This window comes from Neurospora tetrasperma (assembly GCF_000213175.1).
Source record: "Neurospora tetrasperma FGSC 2508 unplaced genomic scaffold NEUTE1scaffold_81, whole genome shotgun sequence".
NCBI lineage: Eukaryota > Fungi > Ascomycota > Sordariomycetes > Sordariales > Sordariaceae > Neurospora > Neurospora tetrasperma.
Genome location: NW_009799179.1, coordinates 1,673,793 through 1,692,678, shown reverse-complemented (window position 1 = coordinate 1,692,678; position 18,886 = coordinate 1,673,793). Strand labels below are relative to the sequence as shown.

Sequence of the window (18,886 nt, the reverse complement as noted above, 5' to 3'; positions counted from 1 at the left end):
GTTACAAGTTACAATAGGAAGAAAGTGGTCCCTGGAGAAAGCGACCAAGATCTTGTGCATGCAGGCAGGCAGTACCCCCAACGAACGCATCGAACTCCCGAGCCGCCGCCTGCCTAGGTACCCCAAAGTCGGTTCACGTCACGTTGAAGGCATTCCCCTCCTTGCTATCCCCACAATGTCACCCCGGCTCGGCTATCAATGGAGGGGTTCAGCGGATAAGCCCCATGGGGTAGCGCCTAGAATAGTTAGGTGTAGAGGGGCAAATACAGTAACTTCAACAGTGAGAGAATCTCTGAAGCTGAACACTACCTATGGAATCTGGTAAAGACAGCAAAGAAACACATGTTTTTCAGTGCAACAGGAAGAGTTTGTTAGAAACGTCTCTAACCTAAGTAGCCAGAATCTTGTTTCGCAATCTACGGTGTAAGTGCAGATGAAGTTCACCAATGACACCCATACGCTGCCGATCTGCGACCCCTAGCCAAGAGCTATCGGACGGGGACCGCTACGCGGCTTGGTAACTGCTTTATAAGTGATTTGTTGGAACGTAGTCAGATTAGTCTAATGCATCTCCGTTGAGACGGTACCTGAAAGCGGTGAGTTTGCCGATCTGGTTACTGTAATGCAAGAATGCGAGAATGGTACCTTAACTGGCTGAGTGGAACTACGTGGACAGTCAGAATGCTTTGTAACGGCAGAGGAAGGTACCCGTTGATTGCGTCACATCTATCCATCGCCCGTTGTATATATACCCAAGCCAACAAAGGCTAACTAAGTAAGTGATGGGATTTCGGTAGAGACTAAAAGCTTTTAAAATCCGAGTCCTTTGTTTTGAAATATCCATAGTCACTTCTTCACCTTGGATTCTCCTACTTCTGATAACTGCTTGTCCTCTTCTTCTCTTTTGCATGCCGGACGAACCCAGATCACCATCAACACATCATCTTACCTTTCAACCTCGACAGCCATCCCTCAACCAAATAACTGAGCACCAAAACAAGAACAAGAAAGAAAACCCCAAACAAAAGGATACAATGGCAGGAACCACCACCACCAACACGGCCACGGGCAACACCAACCCAACCGCCAACCTCCCTCCACTCCTCGACCTAACCATCGACAACATCACGCCCAACACAATCCGGATCAACTCGCAGGCGTCCGATGCGCGGCTCAAGTACCTGATGGCGCGGCTGGTGACACACCTGCACGATTTTGCGCGTGAGACCCGGCTGAGCTCGGACGAGTGGATGGCCGCTCTTCAGTTTCTGATCAGCTGCGGCAAGATATGTAGCGATGTGAGGAATGTGGGTTACTCCTGGCAATTTTACTGATGGACATTGTATCAAGCTATGAAGCTGGGCGTTTTCTCTGTGGACTTTCACGTAATGTATATCAGCTAACGCAAAACACCAGGAATTCATCCTCCTCTCCGACGTCCTCGGCCTCTCCCTCCTCGTCGACAACATCAACCACCCCACACTTCCCGGTGGCACCGAGGGATCCGTTCTCGGCCCCTTCCACACGCACGACGCTCCCGTTCTCCCCAACGGCAGCAGCATGACTTCAGACCCCGAGGGCGAGCCGATGCTGGCGCTTTGCACGGTCAAGGATCTCAAGGGAAACGCGCTCCCCGGCGTGACCATTGACATCTGGGAGACGGACAGCTCGGGCCACTACGATGTGCAGCATGCCGACCGGGACGCGCCTAGCGAGCGGTGTATCATGAAGAGCGATGACGAGGGCAGGTTTTGGTTCAAGGGCATCAAGCCCGTCAGCTACCCGATCCCCCACGACGGGCCGGTGGGCAAGTTGCTCGAGAGGCTGAATCGTCACCCTTGGAGGCCGGCGCATGTGCATTTCAAGTTTGAAAAGGATGGGTGGGATCCGCTTGTGACGTGAGTATATTTTTCTTTATGCACCCCTTCACCGCATCATTGCTCTTGCTAATAAGTGCCTGTGGCTTTAGCGCTCTATACTTGAAGGGAGACCCTTATGAATCATCAGACGCTGTCTTTGGCGTCAAGAAGAGCTTGGTGGTCGAACTAGGGAAGGTGGATAAGGCCACGGCAGAAGCATACGGTGTGAAGGAGGGGAGCTGGCTCTTGAAGCACGACTTTGTGCTGTCCACCCAGAAGGAGACGGAGGAACTAAGAGACCGGCTAGCTGTTCAAGAGCTGGAAAAGCTGGGCTTGAATATGAAGCTGGTAGACCACTTGCCTGTCCCCGAGCTTGACTAGATCTAGCAATCAAAGCCTCAACCCCTTCCTATCAGTGCTTCTCGTCCAGATTGGTAGACTTCACCAACTTCACTACTGTCTCCAGGTAGCCAGCGGTGCCTCCGTATCGATCGACAATGACTCCAATGTCAATAGCCGACACGTCGCCCTGCCGCTTGCGCCCGACTATCGCTGTATTGCGCGTGCTAGGGATCCTTAACATCTCCTGTTCGGCTACCCAGCCGCAATCCGCGGTGATCTGGGTGACCCATGAGACGAGGGAAGAATATGCCGAGTTAGCCTTCTTCTTGTCTTTGGGTGCTGGCGCACGGAACCTCGCCCCTGTCAGGTCGTGGCTGCAGCAAGGAATCATGATGAAAGGACAATCTGATATGGCAGCCAAAATGGGCGTCCAGGGCGTCAATTCATCGGCGTGGTTGGATATAATAAAGGTGCCCTTGGGAAACCGGCCGTCATGGACGAGCTCTTCCCGGAAACCTTCACTTGAGATTTCGGAAATCCCATCCCTGCTGACAGGCGGCGGTAGCAAGACTAGCTGCTGTAAGGACTCCTGAACACCTGTGGGGGTTTCCAGACGGGTGCTGTACGTTGCCCACGATTTGCGTGACCTGGCATCGAAGCCCCAGCCCTTGAAACCTTCCAGATTCAAAATATGGACCAAGAGGCCGTTCCCGCAGCCGATGTCAACGAACCCAGGGAAGGAGTTCCGTCCATAGATGTCGGTCCATAGCTCGATGAGAAAGGCAGCGATGCAGAGGTCTTCAAAGACATGCTTGGTAGGATCGGTAATTTCGACCCATGACTCGATCAGAGCGCGAGCGTATTTCTGCTTCAACGCTGTGTACGTGTTTTGCACGCGGGCCTGCGGTACCAAGAGATCATGGTGCACCCGTTTCTGATAACCGTCAGCTCTGCCTTGTCCATGTTTGTATACGGCTTGAAGCAAGTGAGAGGCGATTCTCGTGAGCTTCTCGGGGCGCTCGCCCCCTTCGAAGTAGAGATAGGAGACAGAAACAGATCCGCGCGTCTCTGTGGGAGACCACTCATGGTGAAAGGCTATGCCTCGGACCGTAGGGTGATAATAGGGCATCTCGGCCTCTGTGGAGACGTGGGGGAGATAAATAACCAAATGTCTCTGCAAACCGCCCTCGGAATCACTACCCTTACTCTGGTAGATGAGACATGTCTGATCCATGGGCTTGTCCCTCATGGTGCTCCGAGGAATAAGCCGGCGAATCAAACATCGGTGAAGCCCAAAGCCGTCGAAGGATGGGATGTCGGGCACGTCTCCCAGCTCAGACAGGGGGGTCTCCAAGCCATTCTGGATGTTCTTCTTTGTATCATGGAGGATATCGGCGCGGAAGAGCCAAGATGAGTTGATGTTTGGGTTCTTGATCAAGTTGAGCATGACATCTTGAAAGATGACCGGGTTGAAGGTGCATTCATGACGAAAGAGAGGTCGCCAGTCTGGTTTCGCATCACCAGAGGTCGCCTGCCGAATGACCGGGACGGCATCGACTGCCAGCTCTTCCGGGGTAAATTTAGGCATACCTATGTATTTCTAGGTAGGTACTGTTCGTGGTTGATGGCGCATTGCCGTACTATGTTGGGTTGAGGTTGCCAGTGACGGTCGGCTATGACTGGACTCTGGCGTGTCTGGGTCCAGAATGGCCTGGAGAAGGCGCGGAGAAGCCGATGGTAGCTTGGAAAATCGAGGCAAATTCTGGCTGTTTTTGACAAGCGGTCTCGAGGCGATACTACATGCACCGACGGCTGTGCCCTAGGGTCCCCCGCAGTTTCCCCGTCCGCCACCTGGAATCCATGCCCAACAGGGGAAATCTACGCTATGGTGTTGTACTTACCTAACTGACGTATTTCGTTGACACACACAGCCAGCCCTGTCAGTCTCACATTCCATGTTGGGCATGATTTGGTGAAGCTGCTCAACAATGACAGCCGCGGACAGTGTAGGTTGGCTGATTGATAGTTTTTGTAAAAGCCGGAAACAGCGTGTTGGCCGTATGGAAGTGATCTATGGTTGAAGTCAAAGCGCCAGTTGCCCGGATGTCGCTACATGAATCGTTGCACAGCATGACCAACCCGTCACCGAACCTGCACCAGATCGAGGTTTATCAGGTCCGTCGGTAGTCTCGTGTGACGCGATGCTCGTGGCCGAGGTGGGGTGACTTGGCATGTACCATACACCCAGCCTACCTACCACTATCAATCGTACCTGACGCGAAGCCATACTGGCACTGTAAATGGCAGGCCTTGCCGTCTAGATTGTGCAGGCAAGCCAGTACGATTCGGAAGCAGTGTGCAAACGTAAAGTCCATAGAACTGGGAAACAACAACATGCAGTGCCACATGCAGGGGGCCAGCTGCTCCATGTATTGGTTAACAGTTATCACAGCCCAATGCTCAAATGATTGATACTGCGCTACCTCTCATGTGGTACCCGACCTGACCCTCTCGTGGCCCGCCTTAGCCAGCGGACAATAATTGATGCCTGGTTGCCTGAGCTTTGACCTAGTGGAGGGAGGGCCCCGAGACGGACGCCCCACTATTTCCACTATCTCTTCCCCTCAACCTCTTCCCTTTCCATCTCTCTCTTTCAATTCCACGTTTCTCCATCAACAAACTCCAGCATCCATTCACCGCCCGCATCCATCTATCATTTAAAAGTAGCCTGCCCTGGCACTTTTTTGACCAAGCAACTTCCAGACAAGCTCCCAACAACCTCTCAACCTACCAACACCTCTCAGCGAGACACTACCACAGTCGTCGGTCGCTGCATCCCCGCCCATCAACAGAACCCTTTCCCCAGGTACCCCGCGAACTTCGAGTTTATGTCAATCGAAAATCTTAAGACCTACGGTACGTCGCATCTAACCATACCTAGTCGTACCCCGTATCACCCACTCCCTTTCTCCCCTCTCTGCATCGGCCACCAGACGGCGCGACCGCAGCACAGTGATGTGATGCTCCACGTCATGTCTGCCATGGTCGATGTGGAACCCCCAACCCTCCACACCGCGACTCGAATCTATCCCCCCTTTGTGTCGCATCCAAAGGCGAGCTATACTAACGCGACATCCCTTAAGACCCCTTCGCCGAAGCCGACGAGGAGGACTCCGGACAGACCAAACAAACCCAGGAGTACATCCATATTCGTATTCAGCGTACGTGTCACCCTCCACCGGCATCTCCAATAACACGTGTCGCCCTCACGCCACATGCTGACACTACCTACTAGAGCGTAATGGACGCAAGACCTTGACTACCGTCCAGGGTATTCCCAAGAAGTTCGATGCCAAGAAGATCCTGAAGGTCGTCAAGAAGGAATTTGGTACGTGCTTGATGCCCCCATCCCCTATATCCATTTCCATAAATGTTGAGTCATTACTAACTCTGCCTGAAGCCTGCAATGGCACCATCATTGGCGATGAGGACTCCAAGATGGGCGACGTGATCCAGCTTCAGGGCGATCAGCGTGCCAAGATCAAGGATTTCCTTACCAACAAGGACGAGGGCCTCGGTCTCGATGCGAAGACCATCAAGGTCCACGGTTTCTAAAGCCTCACATGCTCGTCGCGCCGACACCGCCGACAGATACGCGGGTCAAGGAGCCGCCCATGTGGCACGGGTCGCTGACGTCACATCGTCAAGCGACGCATTTCGCCTACGGGCCCTCTTATGGCGCATAGACATGATACCCCAGGATGGTTAACCGGCTTTATCTTGCTATGGTTGGTAGACTGATGGCAGTTGGAGGACCTATACTTAGCGAGGCGGATCTTTTATTCGGGTCGTCATACGCTGGAAGGGCTCAACTGAATGAAATGCAAGACTACACACGGCCTGCGCGTCATCATGACATGCCGCAGCGCTTGCGGTCTTATAACAGTTCAATAATACTTCATGATACCTCTTTTACTGTGTATGATCTGTTTCTATATTCTTGCATCGTCATTTGATATGGAGTGATGCAGGTTTTTTGTGCCTTTCTAACGAAACCCTGACTCCAAACTCCGGTACAATGCTTGCTACTGTGCCTTGGACTATATATCCCAAGTATTCCAAAATCTAAGCAATAACCCCCAACCATCCAGCAACGATATCCATATCCTGCCGGGAGCGCTCTAGTAGTCCCTAGCAACAGTCCCGTAATCCATGATCTTGAAAGCAACTTTCACTACCTCCTGCCAAGCCTTGGTGACCAAGGTCCACAAGGGGATTTGTGGATAGTCGGTCCGGTTCGAATGCACCTGCGCCAGCAACGCCACCATGCTGATGAAGCTGGCCACCGAAAAAGCCCGGATCGACACGCTCGTCTCCTTTCGGATGTTGATCTTCCGCTGTGTGATATGATATAAGAGCGTCAGCATTGCCGAAATGCCTACCCATGCCGGCAAGAGCAGTCGGGGGTCTTGCGAGCCGGCCGTCAGGTAAAGTATTTGCGACGTCAGGTAGGCGTTCAGTGTAGTTATGGTCAGGAGCCGGACGATGGTCGCTTGGGGAGTGTAGTTTACGAGCCTGGTAGAGGAGTTAGTTACGGGGGTGGCTGAAGGTTTGGGGAGAAGAGGTATGTGCTCACCATCGCGACATAAGGCTATCTGTGAAGAAGAAGGAAAGGTAGGCTGATGCGCCACACTAAATTTGAGAAAGAAACATGATTAGTGGGCTGTTTGAACTCCTGGTCTAATTTGACGTAGTGATCAGTCGGTTCGAGCCTATGCTGGCTCATGAACTGCTTACCCATACGATAGCCAGCAACGTTTCCGTCAACCGCAGCCTCGCCTCAAATGAGAGGTCGGCGAAACCTGTCGCAGAAGCTACCGGACTGTAGTTATAGTTCTCGTTGGCGGTTCCCCCAGATGTAGTACTACTCCTGGTAGCACCAGCACCAGTACCAGACGACAAGAAATCCGGACTCCCCATCATCATGGCACCACCGTCACTACCGATACCGCTCGCGCAGCCCATCATGTCTCCTCCTCCGCCTGCTCCTGTTGATGTTGCACCACCACCACCACCACCACCACTCCTACCCACACCTGCTGCTACTACCCGGGCGAAAATATGTTGCCATGTCGTTGGACTGCCGCCGAAAATAATCAGGTGAAGCATGGCCAGCAGCCGGAGCGCGCTCGGAAGGCCCCACCAGATGGCAGGAAAGGTGGAGGATTGGCGACAGAGCCAGAGGAAGAAGTGCCACTTCTTGGGCACGCCTAGGGCGACGGCGACGCGGGGTTGTAGGAGTGACGAGTGGGCTGTCATGGTCTTGTTGGTTGCTGAGGCGGTATTATTCGGAGGTTTATTACTGTTGTGATTTGTATCGGTCATCGGTGTCGCTGCTCCCATCGCCGTGGACGTTGCTGCTGTTGGTTTGGGTGTTGTTGGATTGGGGACATTGTTGGCGCTGTGAACATTGGCGCTGTTGGCTTCGATGGTATTAGGATGGTGATGGTCGAGGAGATGGTAGGGCGGCGGCGGCGGCGGAGGAGGAGGAGGAGGAGGCGGCGCCCCTGGTATTTGATGTTGTTGTTGGAGCTGAGGCAGACGGCGGACAAGCCCATTGCCGCTCGGCGTCGCTGGCGCCGTGGCGGCCGCTTGTGTGTATGTGTTGACGCTGTCGGTGCTTCTGCTCTTAAAGTCGACGGCCGTGGGATCGAAGTTGCTGGAGGTATGAGTCGCTCCCCGCTGCTGTGCGGACGACTTTGCTCGGTTGCGCATGAAGATATTCTCGTCTGCCCATACAGCGAAACTAAGGACCTGGGCTGTCTGCTTTTCGGGACTCGGGGGTTCGAGGACTGGCGCGCAAATGGCTTGGAATAGGAGTCGAAAAACCTGGTCTGTTAGTTCGGCGGGACGCTCGATTGGTTTAACTCATGCAAAGTGACTGTCGTGCGGAATTGTGTCGAAGCCGAACAGAATACAAACTAAGTGGCTTTCACAGTGTACACCACGACGGGAAGCGGGCGATCCCTGAGGTCATTAATCGACGTAGCATGGCAATTAGCAGCTCCTCCTCCTCATGGCAGCTCTTCCATCCGCAACCCTTCAGGCCTAGACCCTTTCAACGTTGTCGTGCTGGGGTCTCCCTGGCGGAGGCCGCCGATTAGATGAGGGACAACCATTGGTCAGCGCAATTGAAGAACTTCTTGGAGAGCGGCAGGGCGGGGTGGGTGGTGGACGGTTCGCAGCGGGCAGCGGGCGTGCAACGCTTTTTGGGGAAAGAGAGGAGGTGGGGGGGCCGCCGGTGTCTCAATTCTCCAATAACGGCCCGTCGAACCGAGATCCGTCCGTCGTGGGAAATTTTGAGCGGTCCCGACCCCGTTCGACCCCGTCCGCACGGCACGTCTATAGGTACCTCGACCGCCGTGAGTTGTGGAGGCTGTAGGTACGTTTTGTTGGTGGTTTCCATTTTCCCAGCGCTTGCCAGGTCCGTCGCGCGTAACAAAGCTGCCGAACAGCCAGGGAATCCGGATCTCGTCTCGTTCTGAGTCCAGCTTCGAGCTCCGCTCCTCCCGGCCGTCCTCCGAGTCGCCGCCCACCCCCAACACCGACCGGCCGGAACTGACCACTGGTACATCCCGTTACAGACGAACGACAGCAGCGGCCTCCAGCGCAAAGCATATCCTACGGCTTGACGTCACACGGAAAGTTAGTTGTTGCGTGGGTATACATACACCATACCTCGAACCCTACCGAAGGACAGGGTCGCGACGAGCCAAGGTCGGCTGTGAGGGAAACAAATAGCATTCGCGATGCTGGCGGTAACAAAGCTGGGCTTGCGCGCCCGCTTGCCAGGCTCACTGGCGACGACGACGACGACGACCTCGCCAGTTATGGCCGTGGGTCGGGCTCTCTTCTCTACTTCAGAGAACAGGGCAGCCGCCAACAGAAGAACTCAAGCGGCTATTCGCAAGCATACCGGCAATGCCGTGAGGCAAACCGGCAAGCAACCGGCGCCGAGTTTAGAGAGGGCTAAGTTGGACCCTTCCAAGGCGCCTACCTTTGTTCTCCCAGGTATCTATTTTCTCCATTCAAGATCCTGATCCGTCCCCATACAACAACAGGCAGAAAGACCAAAGTAATGAAGGAAACTAACGAGTGCCACACGTCATCTCCCACGCGGAGGTGATGGATAAACCCATGAAATAGAAACCTTTGTCATTCCTCCCTTGTCACGCTTCCCGAAACAGTTCAAGCCGCTCATGTCCTACCTCTGGGGCATCATCCGTGTCAAGTCGTTGGACTTTTTACTGGCCAGACAATATCGGTTCTCGTCCATGCCTGGCTGGAGACAGAAGCCGCTGCTCTCGCTCAAGAAGGCGCCTTTGATCGCGCAGACCAAGGCCCTGCACCGACAGATGAACGAGGCCATCGCCTCGGGCGACGCAGAAATGCTAGAGAAGATTGTTGACTCGTACTTGTACGTGCCGTTGGCGGTTAACATCGAGCAGAGGCCCAAGGGCCGCACCTGCACATGGGAGCTAGTGCGCTACAACAAGGAGCCGCGCATCGTCTCCCACAAGATCTTCCCTCTGCAGGGAACCAAGGATAAGCTGTTGTGGCAGGTCACCTTGTCCATTGCCAGCCGTCAGCGCGTGGTCGAGCACGAGAGGGGCAGGGTCGTGCCCGGTAGCGAGAAGGAGCTGGATCTGGTCGAGAACGTGGTGATCGGAACCATGGTCAGCAACGAGACGTGGGCAACGCAAAATGCGTGGAAAATTATCTCTACCGTTCAGCCCATGACGCCAGAGAAGTGGGAGCGGGAGCAGGAGACGGTCAAGCTGCTGGCTGAGGCGGGTGCCGGGTCGAGCTAGTTAGAGAAGACATACCCTGGAGAGTTTTATATTGTGAGAGGCGTTCGGTGTCGGTTACTGTGTAGTGATGAGTAGGGACAGCCTACGGTTGTACGATTACACAACGGTCTAGAGAAAACAAAAATGTACATTAAGCTTCTAAGGTCCAATGGGCACCAAAATCTAGCGCGCGGCTTTCATGAACAAGACAGCAGCTGTCCACCGAGCTAAAGACGTTGGTACCAGATGTCATGCCTGAAGCAGCCATAATAGGGCCAGTGGTAAGTTTCATTATGATTTAGCATTCAATCCTTGAAAAGTGCAAATGGGTATACGTTGATGGTCCTCCGTATTCACAAAGAACAGATTGTGATGAACCGCATGATGTGATATCAATACGAAGACAACCTCAAGCAATCCCATTCCGGGTTTGACAGCCAACAAGTTCACTCGGCCTCAGTTACTGTCCATCAGACATACCATCAATTTCCTACTCGTCCCTTTGCTCGGCGACTGCTTTCAAAATCGAAAAGAAAACTCATGCTGGGTCATGTCATTTCGTTCCGTTGCCTTTGGGAAGGGGAAAAAGAAAAAAGAAAGAAAAGGAAAAAGAAAAAAAAAGGGGAAGAAGAAGAAGAAGATCATGCCATGTTATTATTCCGTTCTCCATAAAACAATCCATTACTCCGCCTTGTGTGAACCCAAATAAAAACTATGAAATCACTCATGCCTCGTCTTCCTCCTCAATTGGCGCTGGCGTTGCCCTCTCCCGTCTCCTTTTCGGCCTTCGCATCCGGTTGCTGCTGATCTGGCTCGCCGAATCATCTGGTGCTAGTTCGCTGATATCATCCTGCAATCCCCACTCGCTCTGGGTATCATCATAATAACCGCCTTGACCGGGCCCGCCAGCGCCGTATCTTTCGCCACCGGCACTCAGTCCGTCCATCATCCTCTCCTCGTCGGCCCAAGCAGGCCGGTCATAAGCTCCACTGCTCCCGCTCAAAGGCAACACGTCAATCCCTCTGTACCCAAGTCCCCTCTTCTGCTGCAGGCTCATGGCCAGCGCGGCACCCCTTCTCCTCAACGCATCCCTGACTCCCATGGCTTGCTCGTGAAGCTTCTCAAATGCATCTTCGAGCGCTTCCATGCCGTTGAAAATTTCACGCTCCAGCTCGCCCACGACCTGAATCTCTGTTTCCTCGTCGTGGCTCACTGCTCCTCGAGAGGGATAAGATGAGTTGTTCGTTGTCCCGCTGACGAATGAGGCGGGTGTTGGGCCGCGGGAAAAAGGAGTGGAGGACATAGGGCCGCCTCCCATACCGGGGCTGAAGGGAGTGTTGGTTCTTGAGTTGCGGATACCTGGGCTCAGTATACGAGGAGATGTAAATCCCCTCTCTCCCACCCCGTTGGCTGGCGTCGTTCCCCGGGAGAAGGGAGTGTCTCGTTCGTATCCATCATCATCTGCTCCCGACCAGAGAAATCCGTCAAAGCGACCTGATATCAGGATTTCCCACTCGGAATTGTTAATGTCAGAGATAGTATAGAGAAGATCGTGCATGCCAGGGTTCTTGACAAGATACATGGCTGTCTCGGCATCGCGCGGAGCCTGCGATAGGCGGTACAATCTCTGCAGAGATAGACCCGTCTTGACCACAAAATCATTTCGAGGCTTGCGTAAAGGGGAAGGAGTCGGTGCCCTTGTGGCTGGGTGGAGATCCCGCGACCCTGATAGCAGAGCATTGAAAAAGGGCCGGTCATCGGGGTTCAGGTTAGTGAGGATGGCAAAGGTTAGCGTCTCGTCATCTACCTCTTGGGGCAACGGGGCAGGGGCTTTCTCGCATGTTTGCATCCACCTGTCAACGGCTGCCCTGACACGCTTCGTTTGACGCAGATAATGTTCCCTAAACTCTTCGGCAATGTCAGGATCCATGTTGATAGGAGACGTCGGTCTCGGAGGAAGTTCTGCCAGATCCTCTTGGGCCTTGCTGCCCAGTGACGCGAGATCGAAAGGCGGCCATTGCGGCAGATCAACCCGGCCGCTGACCCTCTCGAGCACTTCTCCCCAGCCCAGACCTCTATGTGACTCGTCCGAGTGCTGGCAAATAATGCACGGGCAGCCATCGGGGCAAAGATCGCGGGAGAAGACGTTTTCCAGTCGATCTAAAAGACGGCGGGCTACGGTCCGATGACCAGTGGCGACCGCAATAGACCCATGATTTTGTAGTACAGTCTTGTATTGATTCAATAGGTTGAAGAAAGGTGCAAATAGTGTCTCAGCACCCTGCAGAGGCGGGTTCGATGGTCTGTTGCCATTTTGGCGCGGCAACACGGCAAGGAATGTCTTTGGAACAGTTTGCGGCAAGCCTCCGTTCTGCAGGAGGTAGTCAACTCGGGTTGCTTCTTGAAGATTGATACTAAGAGGAGGAGGTGGTGGTGGTGGTGGTGGTGGCGGCGGTGGTGGTGCTCGCTGAGCGGTCGTGTCTGTCACAGCCTCGGAGGCAGCAGTGAAATCAGAGGGAGCGTCAAAGCGCGCCTGCTTCGGTTCCTGGGATACAGCGGGAGGCGGGAACTGTGGCGTTTGCGTGGGCGTCTTTGGTGACGAGTCTGGTGCGGACTCGGGTGACGAATCGACCTCAATCGGCGGTGGTCGTCTGATTTGAACCGTGTCCGCCATTGACTCCATCGTAGACCCCTTGACTGCCGATAGGTCTGTTGAAGCATCGGTGTTCTCTGTCGGGGTGGTTTCGGGTGAGTGTCTGGATTGGGAAGTAAACGTCTGGGACTGTGTCTCTGTGGCTTCGCTGGACACACTGGAAACTTTGGAGAGCTTTGATCTTGCGTCAGATCGTGATCTCGACATCCGATTCGAACTTTTGGAATCCGATCGTTCTGGAGCTTGGTCACCTTCCTTCACAGATACTGGAGTCCCGGATCTCCTCCTTCTAGAGTCCGACAGGTCTGTTTCCGGTGGGCTGGGCGGCCGATCCTCCTTTTCCTTTCGTGATTCCTTCCGAAGAGAGGAAGACTTCCGTGGTGCCGAACGAGAGTCCACGGACTTTGACCGCCTCTTATCGCTATTGCCGAGGTCGGTGCCATCAGGAGTGAGCGGATCCGTACGGGTAGAAGAGATAACCTCTTTGCTGTATATGAGGTCTTTGCTGTGGACTTTGCTGAAGGTAGGATACGGTATGTTTGGCCGGTCAATGCTCCGGGCAAGCTCCGGAACTATATCGGTCATGGAGCTCGTGGCCCCTGACAGGATCGAGGACTCTTCTCTGTCCATATCTTTTGGCCGATGGCGGCGATAAGATACTGACTGGCGCGATGAACGGGAATTGGTATCGCTGTCTGTGGTTTTCAACAACCTAGGAGTCCTGGATGACCGCTTTTCTCGGAGGAGGGACGGTTCCCTGTCGTGGTCGCGATCTTTGTCCCGTTCCCTGTCTCGGTCTCGGTCCCTGTCTCTCTCCCTGTCCTTGTCTCTGTCCCTCTCTCTGTTTCTGTCTCTGTCTCTGTCCCTATCCCTCTCCCTGTCCTTATCCTTGTTCTCCTTCCTGCGTTCTCTGTTCCGGTCAGTGATGGTTCGATCACGGTCCCGTTCTCTTTCGCGGTCGCGGTCTCGATCTCGATCTCGGTCACGGTCCTTGTCTCTCCGAAGATCACTTCTGGATCGGTGTGGCAATCGATCCTCACGAATGCGGCTGTTGTTGTCGAAGTCGACATCCTGATCTTTAGAGGACGGCATGGTGAAGCATAGCAGGGTTTAAGCAACCCGCCCTAATAGTGACGGGACGCAGCTGCTGTAGCTTTTGGCAGCAAATAACGGTTGGGTGGGTGGGCTGTTTGAGAGGGTGGCCGCGCAGACAGGCGAATGTCGGGGGGTCCTGGTGGGCGTTGGCCTCGAACCACAAAGGTCGAGGGCGGTGTTGCAGTGCGCTCCGTATTCCTCTGTCGGGTCTGACGAGGGACGCGGTGTAATACGCAATAGCACAAAACCAAAGACAGGACAGCGCAACGCGGTGACTGGGAGACCTAATGCGCGGGCGGTAGGCAAGAAGACGCTGTCACAGTGTGTTTTGGTCGGGGAGCAGACGATGGTGACTGCGGGTCGGGTCGAGGTAGGATGGCGGTTTGGCTGGTCTAGCTGGAACAGATATTGCTATGATTGTAAGGAGTGTGTCATTAGGCGGCAAAGGCTTGCAGTGGAATGCGTGCGAGTAGTGTAGAGCTGGCTTGCAGGCGGTAGTAGGTTGAATGTAGTTGGATCGCTCAAATGTTCAAAAGTCTGGCTTCTTTGATTGTGCTTACTTTCACTGAAGTTCTTGAGGTATCCAAGAAATCTGAGCAGCGCCCCCTGCCCTGGGCTGGCGATATACCTGGGCTTGCCGGATGGAAACTGATGTTAAGAGCCTTACGCTTCTTAAATTTAAAAGAAATAATATTATCCATCTCCTCCAACTCCTAAAGGGTCATCTTATCTATTATATTATCCTTCTCATCCTCGTCCCAAATTTACCAAACCTCTTAAACTTCTTCTTTCTTCATCTTCTTCTCCTTAGCTACCTTCTTAAAAGAATATTTAGTACCCTACCCAATATAATAATAATACGTATAAGCGCTACTAAACTACTTTTTGTAAGGTTTAATATAATCGGACGTCGGGCGGAAGGTAGCTTCGTTAATATATCTACTATATTTAAATTCGCTCTTATTATCTTTATTCTTAAACAAAAAAATAGTAACTACAATTACTTACCTAATTATATTAACCTTAGGGATAATAAATTCCTGGGCCCTATTCTTAAAAGTTTTTCGAATATACTATAAATATACAACGTTCTATTAAAACTATTAATATTAAATTACTTCTAATATAATAAAATAATTTTAATTTACTATCTTATTTATTAAAATATATTTAATAGTACCCGTATTATATTATTCGAACTTACCTAATAAATAGACAGTTTATTCTTCTACTATCAAAATTCCGCTCTACTCAGAGGGAGGGGTAGGTAACACGCGACTACTAAATCGGTATAGCGCCGGTATAGTTAGTAAACTTATAGAAGTTGTAGGGGAGTAGTAGGGGAATAACTGGGGAGTAGCGGACAAACGCAAAGAGAATAGAAATAAAGCGGCGGGGGAACAATAGGGAAGCGTATGCAATAATTATATAATATAAAAAGAAAGAAATAAATTTAGCTAGGAGGAATATATATTTACTTTTGTATAGGGTGCTAATAATTTTACTATCATCTGTGCGCAGCTGGAAGCTCGGACCAATTTTCAATTGAGCATACACCTCACTTGGGCCACCGTAGAGAGGGGTTGGCACATTCAGCCGCCAACCAGACTAAAGGGTCCTCCCCCCTTTTCTTGCTGGGCTCGTAACGAATCACTTGGGCACAGCATCAACAGCAAAAATGCGTACGACCGTCGAATCAATACGACACAAAGTAGCTCGCTTGCTGCACTGTCCCTGACACGGATCGATTCGCAAAGGCAAAAAAGCTTGCACAAATGCAAACCTGACTGGCGCGCGAAGAAGATGCTGGAAGACGATGTGCGCGAGAAAGAGAAAAGGCTTTGAAGCCCACTTTTGTTCTGTTCTACCTTGGATTATCTGATCATCAAATCGCTTGGAGTCATCTCCATATCCATCCCTTTCACCCATCAACGCCGCGATACTGCATGGCGTTTTAGGGCTAGAAACCAGCAGTTCCTCATTCCTGGAATGTCCTTTTTACACTTTGTCTTGATTTTACCCCATTTTAGTTTTCCTGTTTTTGTGTCATCATTCCGTTGCCACATTGACCAGTCAGCACTTGATGGTCTTTTGGCATACTCAAAGCCATGCAACTGCTGAAGAGTCCGTTTAGAAACGATCGAGGAGACCCTGGCTCTCCAACAAGAGAATGATCTGATGGACAATGGAGCGCACGGATTGCTTCTCGCAGTCAACGACAAGATCAGGCTTGGCAGGGGTCTCATATGGGTCATTAACACCGGTGAAGTTCTCGATCTCGCCGGCGCGGGCCTTGGCGTAGATGCCTCTCTTGTCGGTCTTCTCGCAGTACTCGAGGGGGGTGGCGACGTGTACGAGGTAGAAATCGCCGTACTTCTCAACTAATTCGCGGGCGTTCTGGCGGGCCTTCTCGAAGGGGGCAATCGGAGCGGCGATGACAGCGGCACCGGACCTGGTCAGCTCAGAAGCAACAAAGGCGATGCGAGCAATGTTCTTGTCGCGGTCCTCGCGGTTGTAGCCCAGCTCGGAAGACAGCTCGTGGCGAATGTTCTCGCCGAGGAACAAGGACACGGAACGACCACCCTGCTGGTTGAGTGTTACTTGCAGGGCACGGGCGATCTGGTCCTTGCCGGAGTTCGGGTAGCCGGTAAAGAGAACAGTGAAGCCCTGCTGGGAGCGGGGAGGGTGCGACTCGCGCAGCACCTTGACAACCTCGGGGTAAGAAAACCACTCGGGAATCTCACGGCCACTGCGGAGGCGAGCGCGCAACTCGGTTCCAGAGATGTTGAGAGTACGGACGCCCTTGGGGATCTGGTCCACGGGGGCGTACTCGTCGCTGTCCGGAAGGTAGGTCATCATCTGGAAGGGAACGACCTCGATACCGAGCTCGTCACGGTACTTCTCAACGGCGTACTGCGCATCGTAAGGGCCGTAGAAGTCGACACCCTTGCTGTTCTTGCCGGGACCGGCGTGGTCACGGCCAACGATGAAGTGGGTCGCACCGTGGTTCTTGCGGATGATGGCGTGCCAGATGGCCTCGCGGGGACCGCCCATGCGCATGGCAAGGGGAAGAAGACCGAGGACGGCCATGCCATTGGGGTATCTGGGAAGGAGAGCCTTGTAGACGCGCACACGGGTAAAGTGGTCAATATCACCGGGCTTGGTCAAGCCGACGACGGGGTGGATGAGAACGTTGGCGTGGTGCGAACGGGCAGCGCGGACGGTCAACTCTCTGTGGGCGCGGTGCATGGGGTTACGGGTCTGGAAGGCAACGACTCGGGACCAGCCGAGCTTGTCGAAGTGAGTGCGGATCTCCGCGGGCGAGTCTGTTATCCCATCTCGCGTCAGTATAGTCGCAACATTGCAATGCGGGTGAAAGGGAGAGGCAGAGGCCGAGAAGAAGGGGGCTTGGCTGCTCACATCTAAGGTCGACGAAGTCGTAGTGCTGGAGCTTGTTGACAGCCTCAAGCTTGCCACCCACATAGTACTCCTTGGTAGTCTCGTAAAGGAACTTGACAGCGGGGTGCTCCTCGTCTCCTCCAAATACCTCCTTGGCCTCAAGAGCCCTGGAATATCGCAACGTTAGCTCTTCTGTTCTATCCCACTTCCACCCGCGCAGATGTCCCGAGTATCAACAAATCGGCCATTCGCCAAGCAATGACGCAACCACTTGGCACGCATTTCGTCCCATAGATTTCTTTGATCCCATGCCGCCCAAATGCACAAGGTGCAAGCGCATCCGGTATGTCCTCGTGGTGGAAATTCACCCCACTGCAATTCATGTCTTTGTTACGTACTTGTCAGGCTTGTAGACATCATCCACCGTCAGGATGGCGAGGTTGCGGTCGTCGCGGAAATCGCGCAAGGTGATACGGGCGCCCGCCTTCAGGCCGAGCTCGGAGATGGTTTCCTCGGACACATCGAGGGTGATGGGCATGGAGAAGAGGAGGCCAGAAGCGAGGCGGTTCTCCTTAACGACACTATTTGGGGTAAAGTCTCGTGTTAGTGGGCTGCTCCACATCCGACAAAAGGTTCGCCCTGGAGGGGCAACAACTGAAAAAAGAGAGACACGCACCCATTGTAGTCTTCCTGGTTCATGAAACCTATTGTTCGCCGGGACGAATTGAGTTGTTAGCAAATTGTCCATCATCTCCCATGGCCATATCCAGCGCTTTTGTCGTGTTCAAAAGTACGCGCAAAGCGCAATGGGTGGTTCAGCATGGCGGGGTTCACCCTTCCCAAGTCCATAACCCCACCATCATCGCTATCCAGAACAAAAGGACGGACAAGGTAATGAAATGTAAACCCCAAGACAGGTTCCGAGGATGACAAGAAAAGCATACCTTCAAGAGGAGAGAAACCACCGTTGAGGATCAACTCAAGATCGCAAAGCTGACGCTCAGAGAGGAGCAGAGCGGGAAGAGTCTCGGCCTCAGCCTCGAGCTCAGCATGGCGAGGGAGATCGCGAGCGATCAGGTCCTTGAGGACGCCGCCGTGGGGTGGGTTAGACATTTCGGATATGTAAATATGGTGAAATGATGTACGGGATATTGCGTCGCGTAAACTTCGTGGCTTCGGCGCAAGAAGTTAAGTTGCGGCGGCGTGACGAGGACCTGTTCGTTCACGAGAAAGAGGAAAGGATGGTGGGCTGGGAATGAGGAAAAGAGGAAAGAGAAAGGAAAGATGGATAGACTCTTGGGGGACCGACGATCCAAAGTGGATTGTCGTTCCGTCTTATGCTATGTAAGTCAGAGAGAGTGCCGCTAGGAAAGGTAGCGGAGACCGGGGTGGGTGGGCAAAAAGATGGGTATATACAAGTACATCCCGTCCAGATGTTAACGTGGAACGGATGGAATCGGCGATTCAGGAGGAGAAATAGATAGTCCGGATCTGGATTTAGTCCCTCGAACATGCAATCCCTCAGACAAACACCTTTTCGGCCGTGAATCCGAGAGGGAGGACCGTCACCGACCAGCGTATTCCCAGACGGAGGGACTCCGAGAAGCCGGAGTCAGCACGTTACAAATCAACACATGGATGCAGCGGGACAAGATTTCGGGTCTGCCCCCCCCCCCCCCCCCCCCCCC

General features: G+C 53.2%; 7 protein-coding genes across 7 annotated transcripts; 3 read left to right on the top strand and 4 right to left on the bottom strand.

The window, feature by feature from the left end:
* Positions 1 to 1,034: 1,034 nt before the first annotated feature.
* On the top strand, positions 1,035 to 2,240 carry NEUTE1DRAFT_89497 (uncharacterized protein; the record flags this gene model as incomplete). The annotated part of the gene is made up of 3 exons (XM_009857116.1): positions 1,035 to 1,307; positions 1,417 to 1,898; positions 1,970 to 2,240. 3 exons carry the CDS (start codon positions 1,035 to 1,037, stop codon positions 2,238 to 2,240), a joined length of 1,026 nt encoding a protein of 341 aa, XP_009855418.1.
* Positions 2,241 to 2,271: 31 nt separating this feature from the next.
* NEUTE1DRAFT_89496 (uncharacterized protein) lies at positions 2,272 to 4,158 on the bottom strand (the record flags this gene model as incomplete). The annotated part of the gene is made up of 2 exons (XM_009857115.1): positions 2,272 to 3,791; positions 4,131 to 4,158. 2 exons carry the CDS (start codon positions 4,156 to 4,158, stop codon positions 2,272 to 2,274), a joined length of 1,548 nt encoding a protein of 515 aa, XP_009855417.1.
* Positions 4,159 to 4,856: 698 nt separating this feature from the next.
* NEUTE1DRAFT_70806 (uncharacterized protein) lies at positions 4,857 to 6,248 on the top strand (the record flags this gene model as incomplete). The annotated part of the gene is made up of 4 exons (XM_009857114.1): positions 4,857 to 5,117; positions 5,345 to 5,422; positions 5,497 to 5,589; positions 5,662 to 6,248. 4 exons carry the CDS (start codon positions 5,090 to 5,092, stop codon positions 5,814 to 5,816), a joined length of 354 nt encoding a protein of 117 aa, XP_009855416.1.
* Positions 6,249 to 6,382: 134 nt separating this feature from the next.
* Positions 6,383 to 8,108, bottom strand: NEUTE1DRAFT_125422 (uncharacterized protein; the record flags this gene model as incomplete). Its single annotated transcript, XM_009857113.1, has 3 exons — positions 6,383 to 6,598; positions 6,644 to 6,856; positions 6,999 to 8,108. The coding sequence occupies 3 exons, from the start codon at positions 7,974 to 7,976 to the stop codon at positions 6,383 to 6,385; spliced, it is 1,407 nt and encodes a 468-aa protein (XP_009855415.1).
* A 983-nt stretch (positions 8,109 to 9,091) lies between these two features.
* On the top strand, positions 9,092 to 10,072 carry NEUTE1DRAFT_51564 (uncharacterized protein; the record flags this gene model as incomplete). The annotated part of the gene is made up of 2 exons (XM_009856903.1): positions 9,092 to 9,272; positions 9,408 to 10,072. The coding sequence occupies 2 exons, from the start codon at positions 9,092 to 9,094 to the stop codon at positions 10,070 to 10,072; spliced, it is 846 nt and encodes a 281-aa protein (XP_009855205.1).
* A 615-nt stretch (positions 10,073 to 10,687) lies between these two features.
* NEUTE1DRAFT_70796 (uncharacterized protein) lies at positions 10,688 to 13,796 on the bottom strand (the record flags this gene model as incomplete). Its single annotated transcript, XM_009857112.1, has 3 exons — positions 10,688 to 10,942; positions 10,985 to 13,561; positions 13,643 to 13,796. 3 exons carry the CDS (start codon positions 13,794 to 13,796, stop codon positions 10,776 to 10,778), a joined length of 2,898 nt encoding a protein of 965 aa, XP_009855414.1.
* Positions 13,797 to 15,619: 1,823 nt separating this feature from the next.
* NEUTE1DRAFT_118529 (uncharacterized protein) lies at positions 15,620 to 18,567 on the bottom strand (the record flags this gene model as incomplete). Its single annotated transcript, XM_009857111.1, has 5 exons — positions 15,620 to 17,125; positions 17,220 to 17,365; positions 17,597 to 17,779; positions 17,875 to 17,902; positions 18,143 to 18,567. 5 exons carry the CDS (start codon positions 18,309 to 18,311, stop codon positions 15,930 to 15,932), a joined length of 1,722 nt encoding a protein of 573 aa, XP_009855413.1.
* Positions 18,568 to 18,886: the final 319 nt, after the last annotated feature.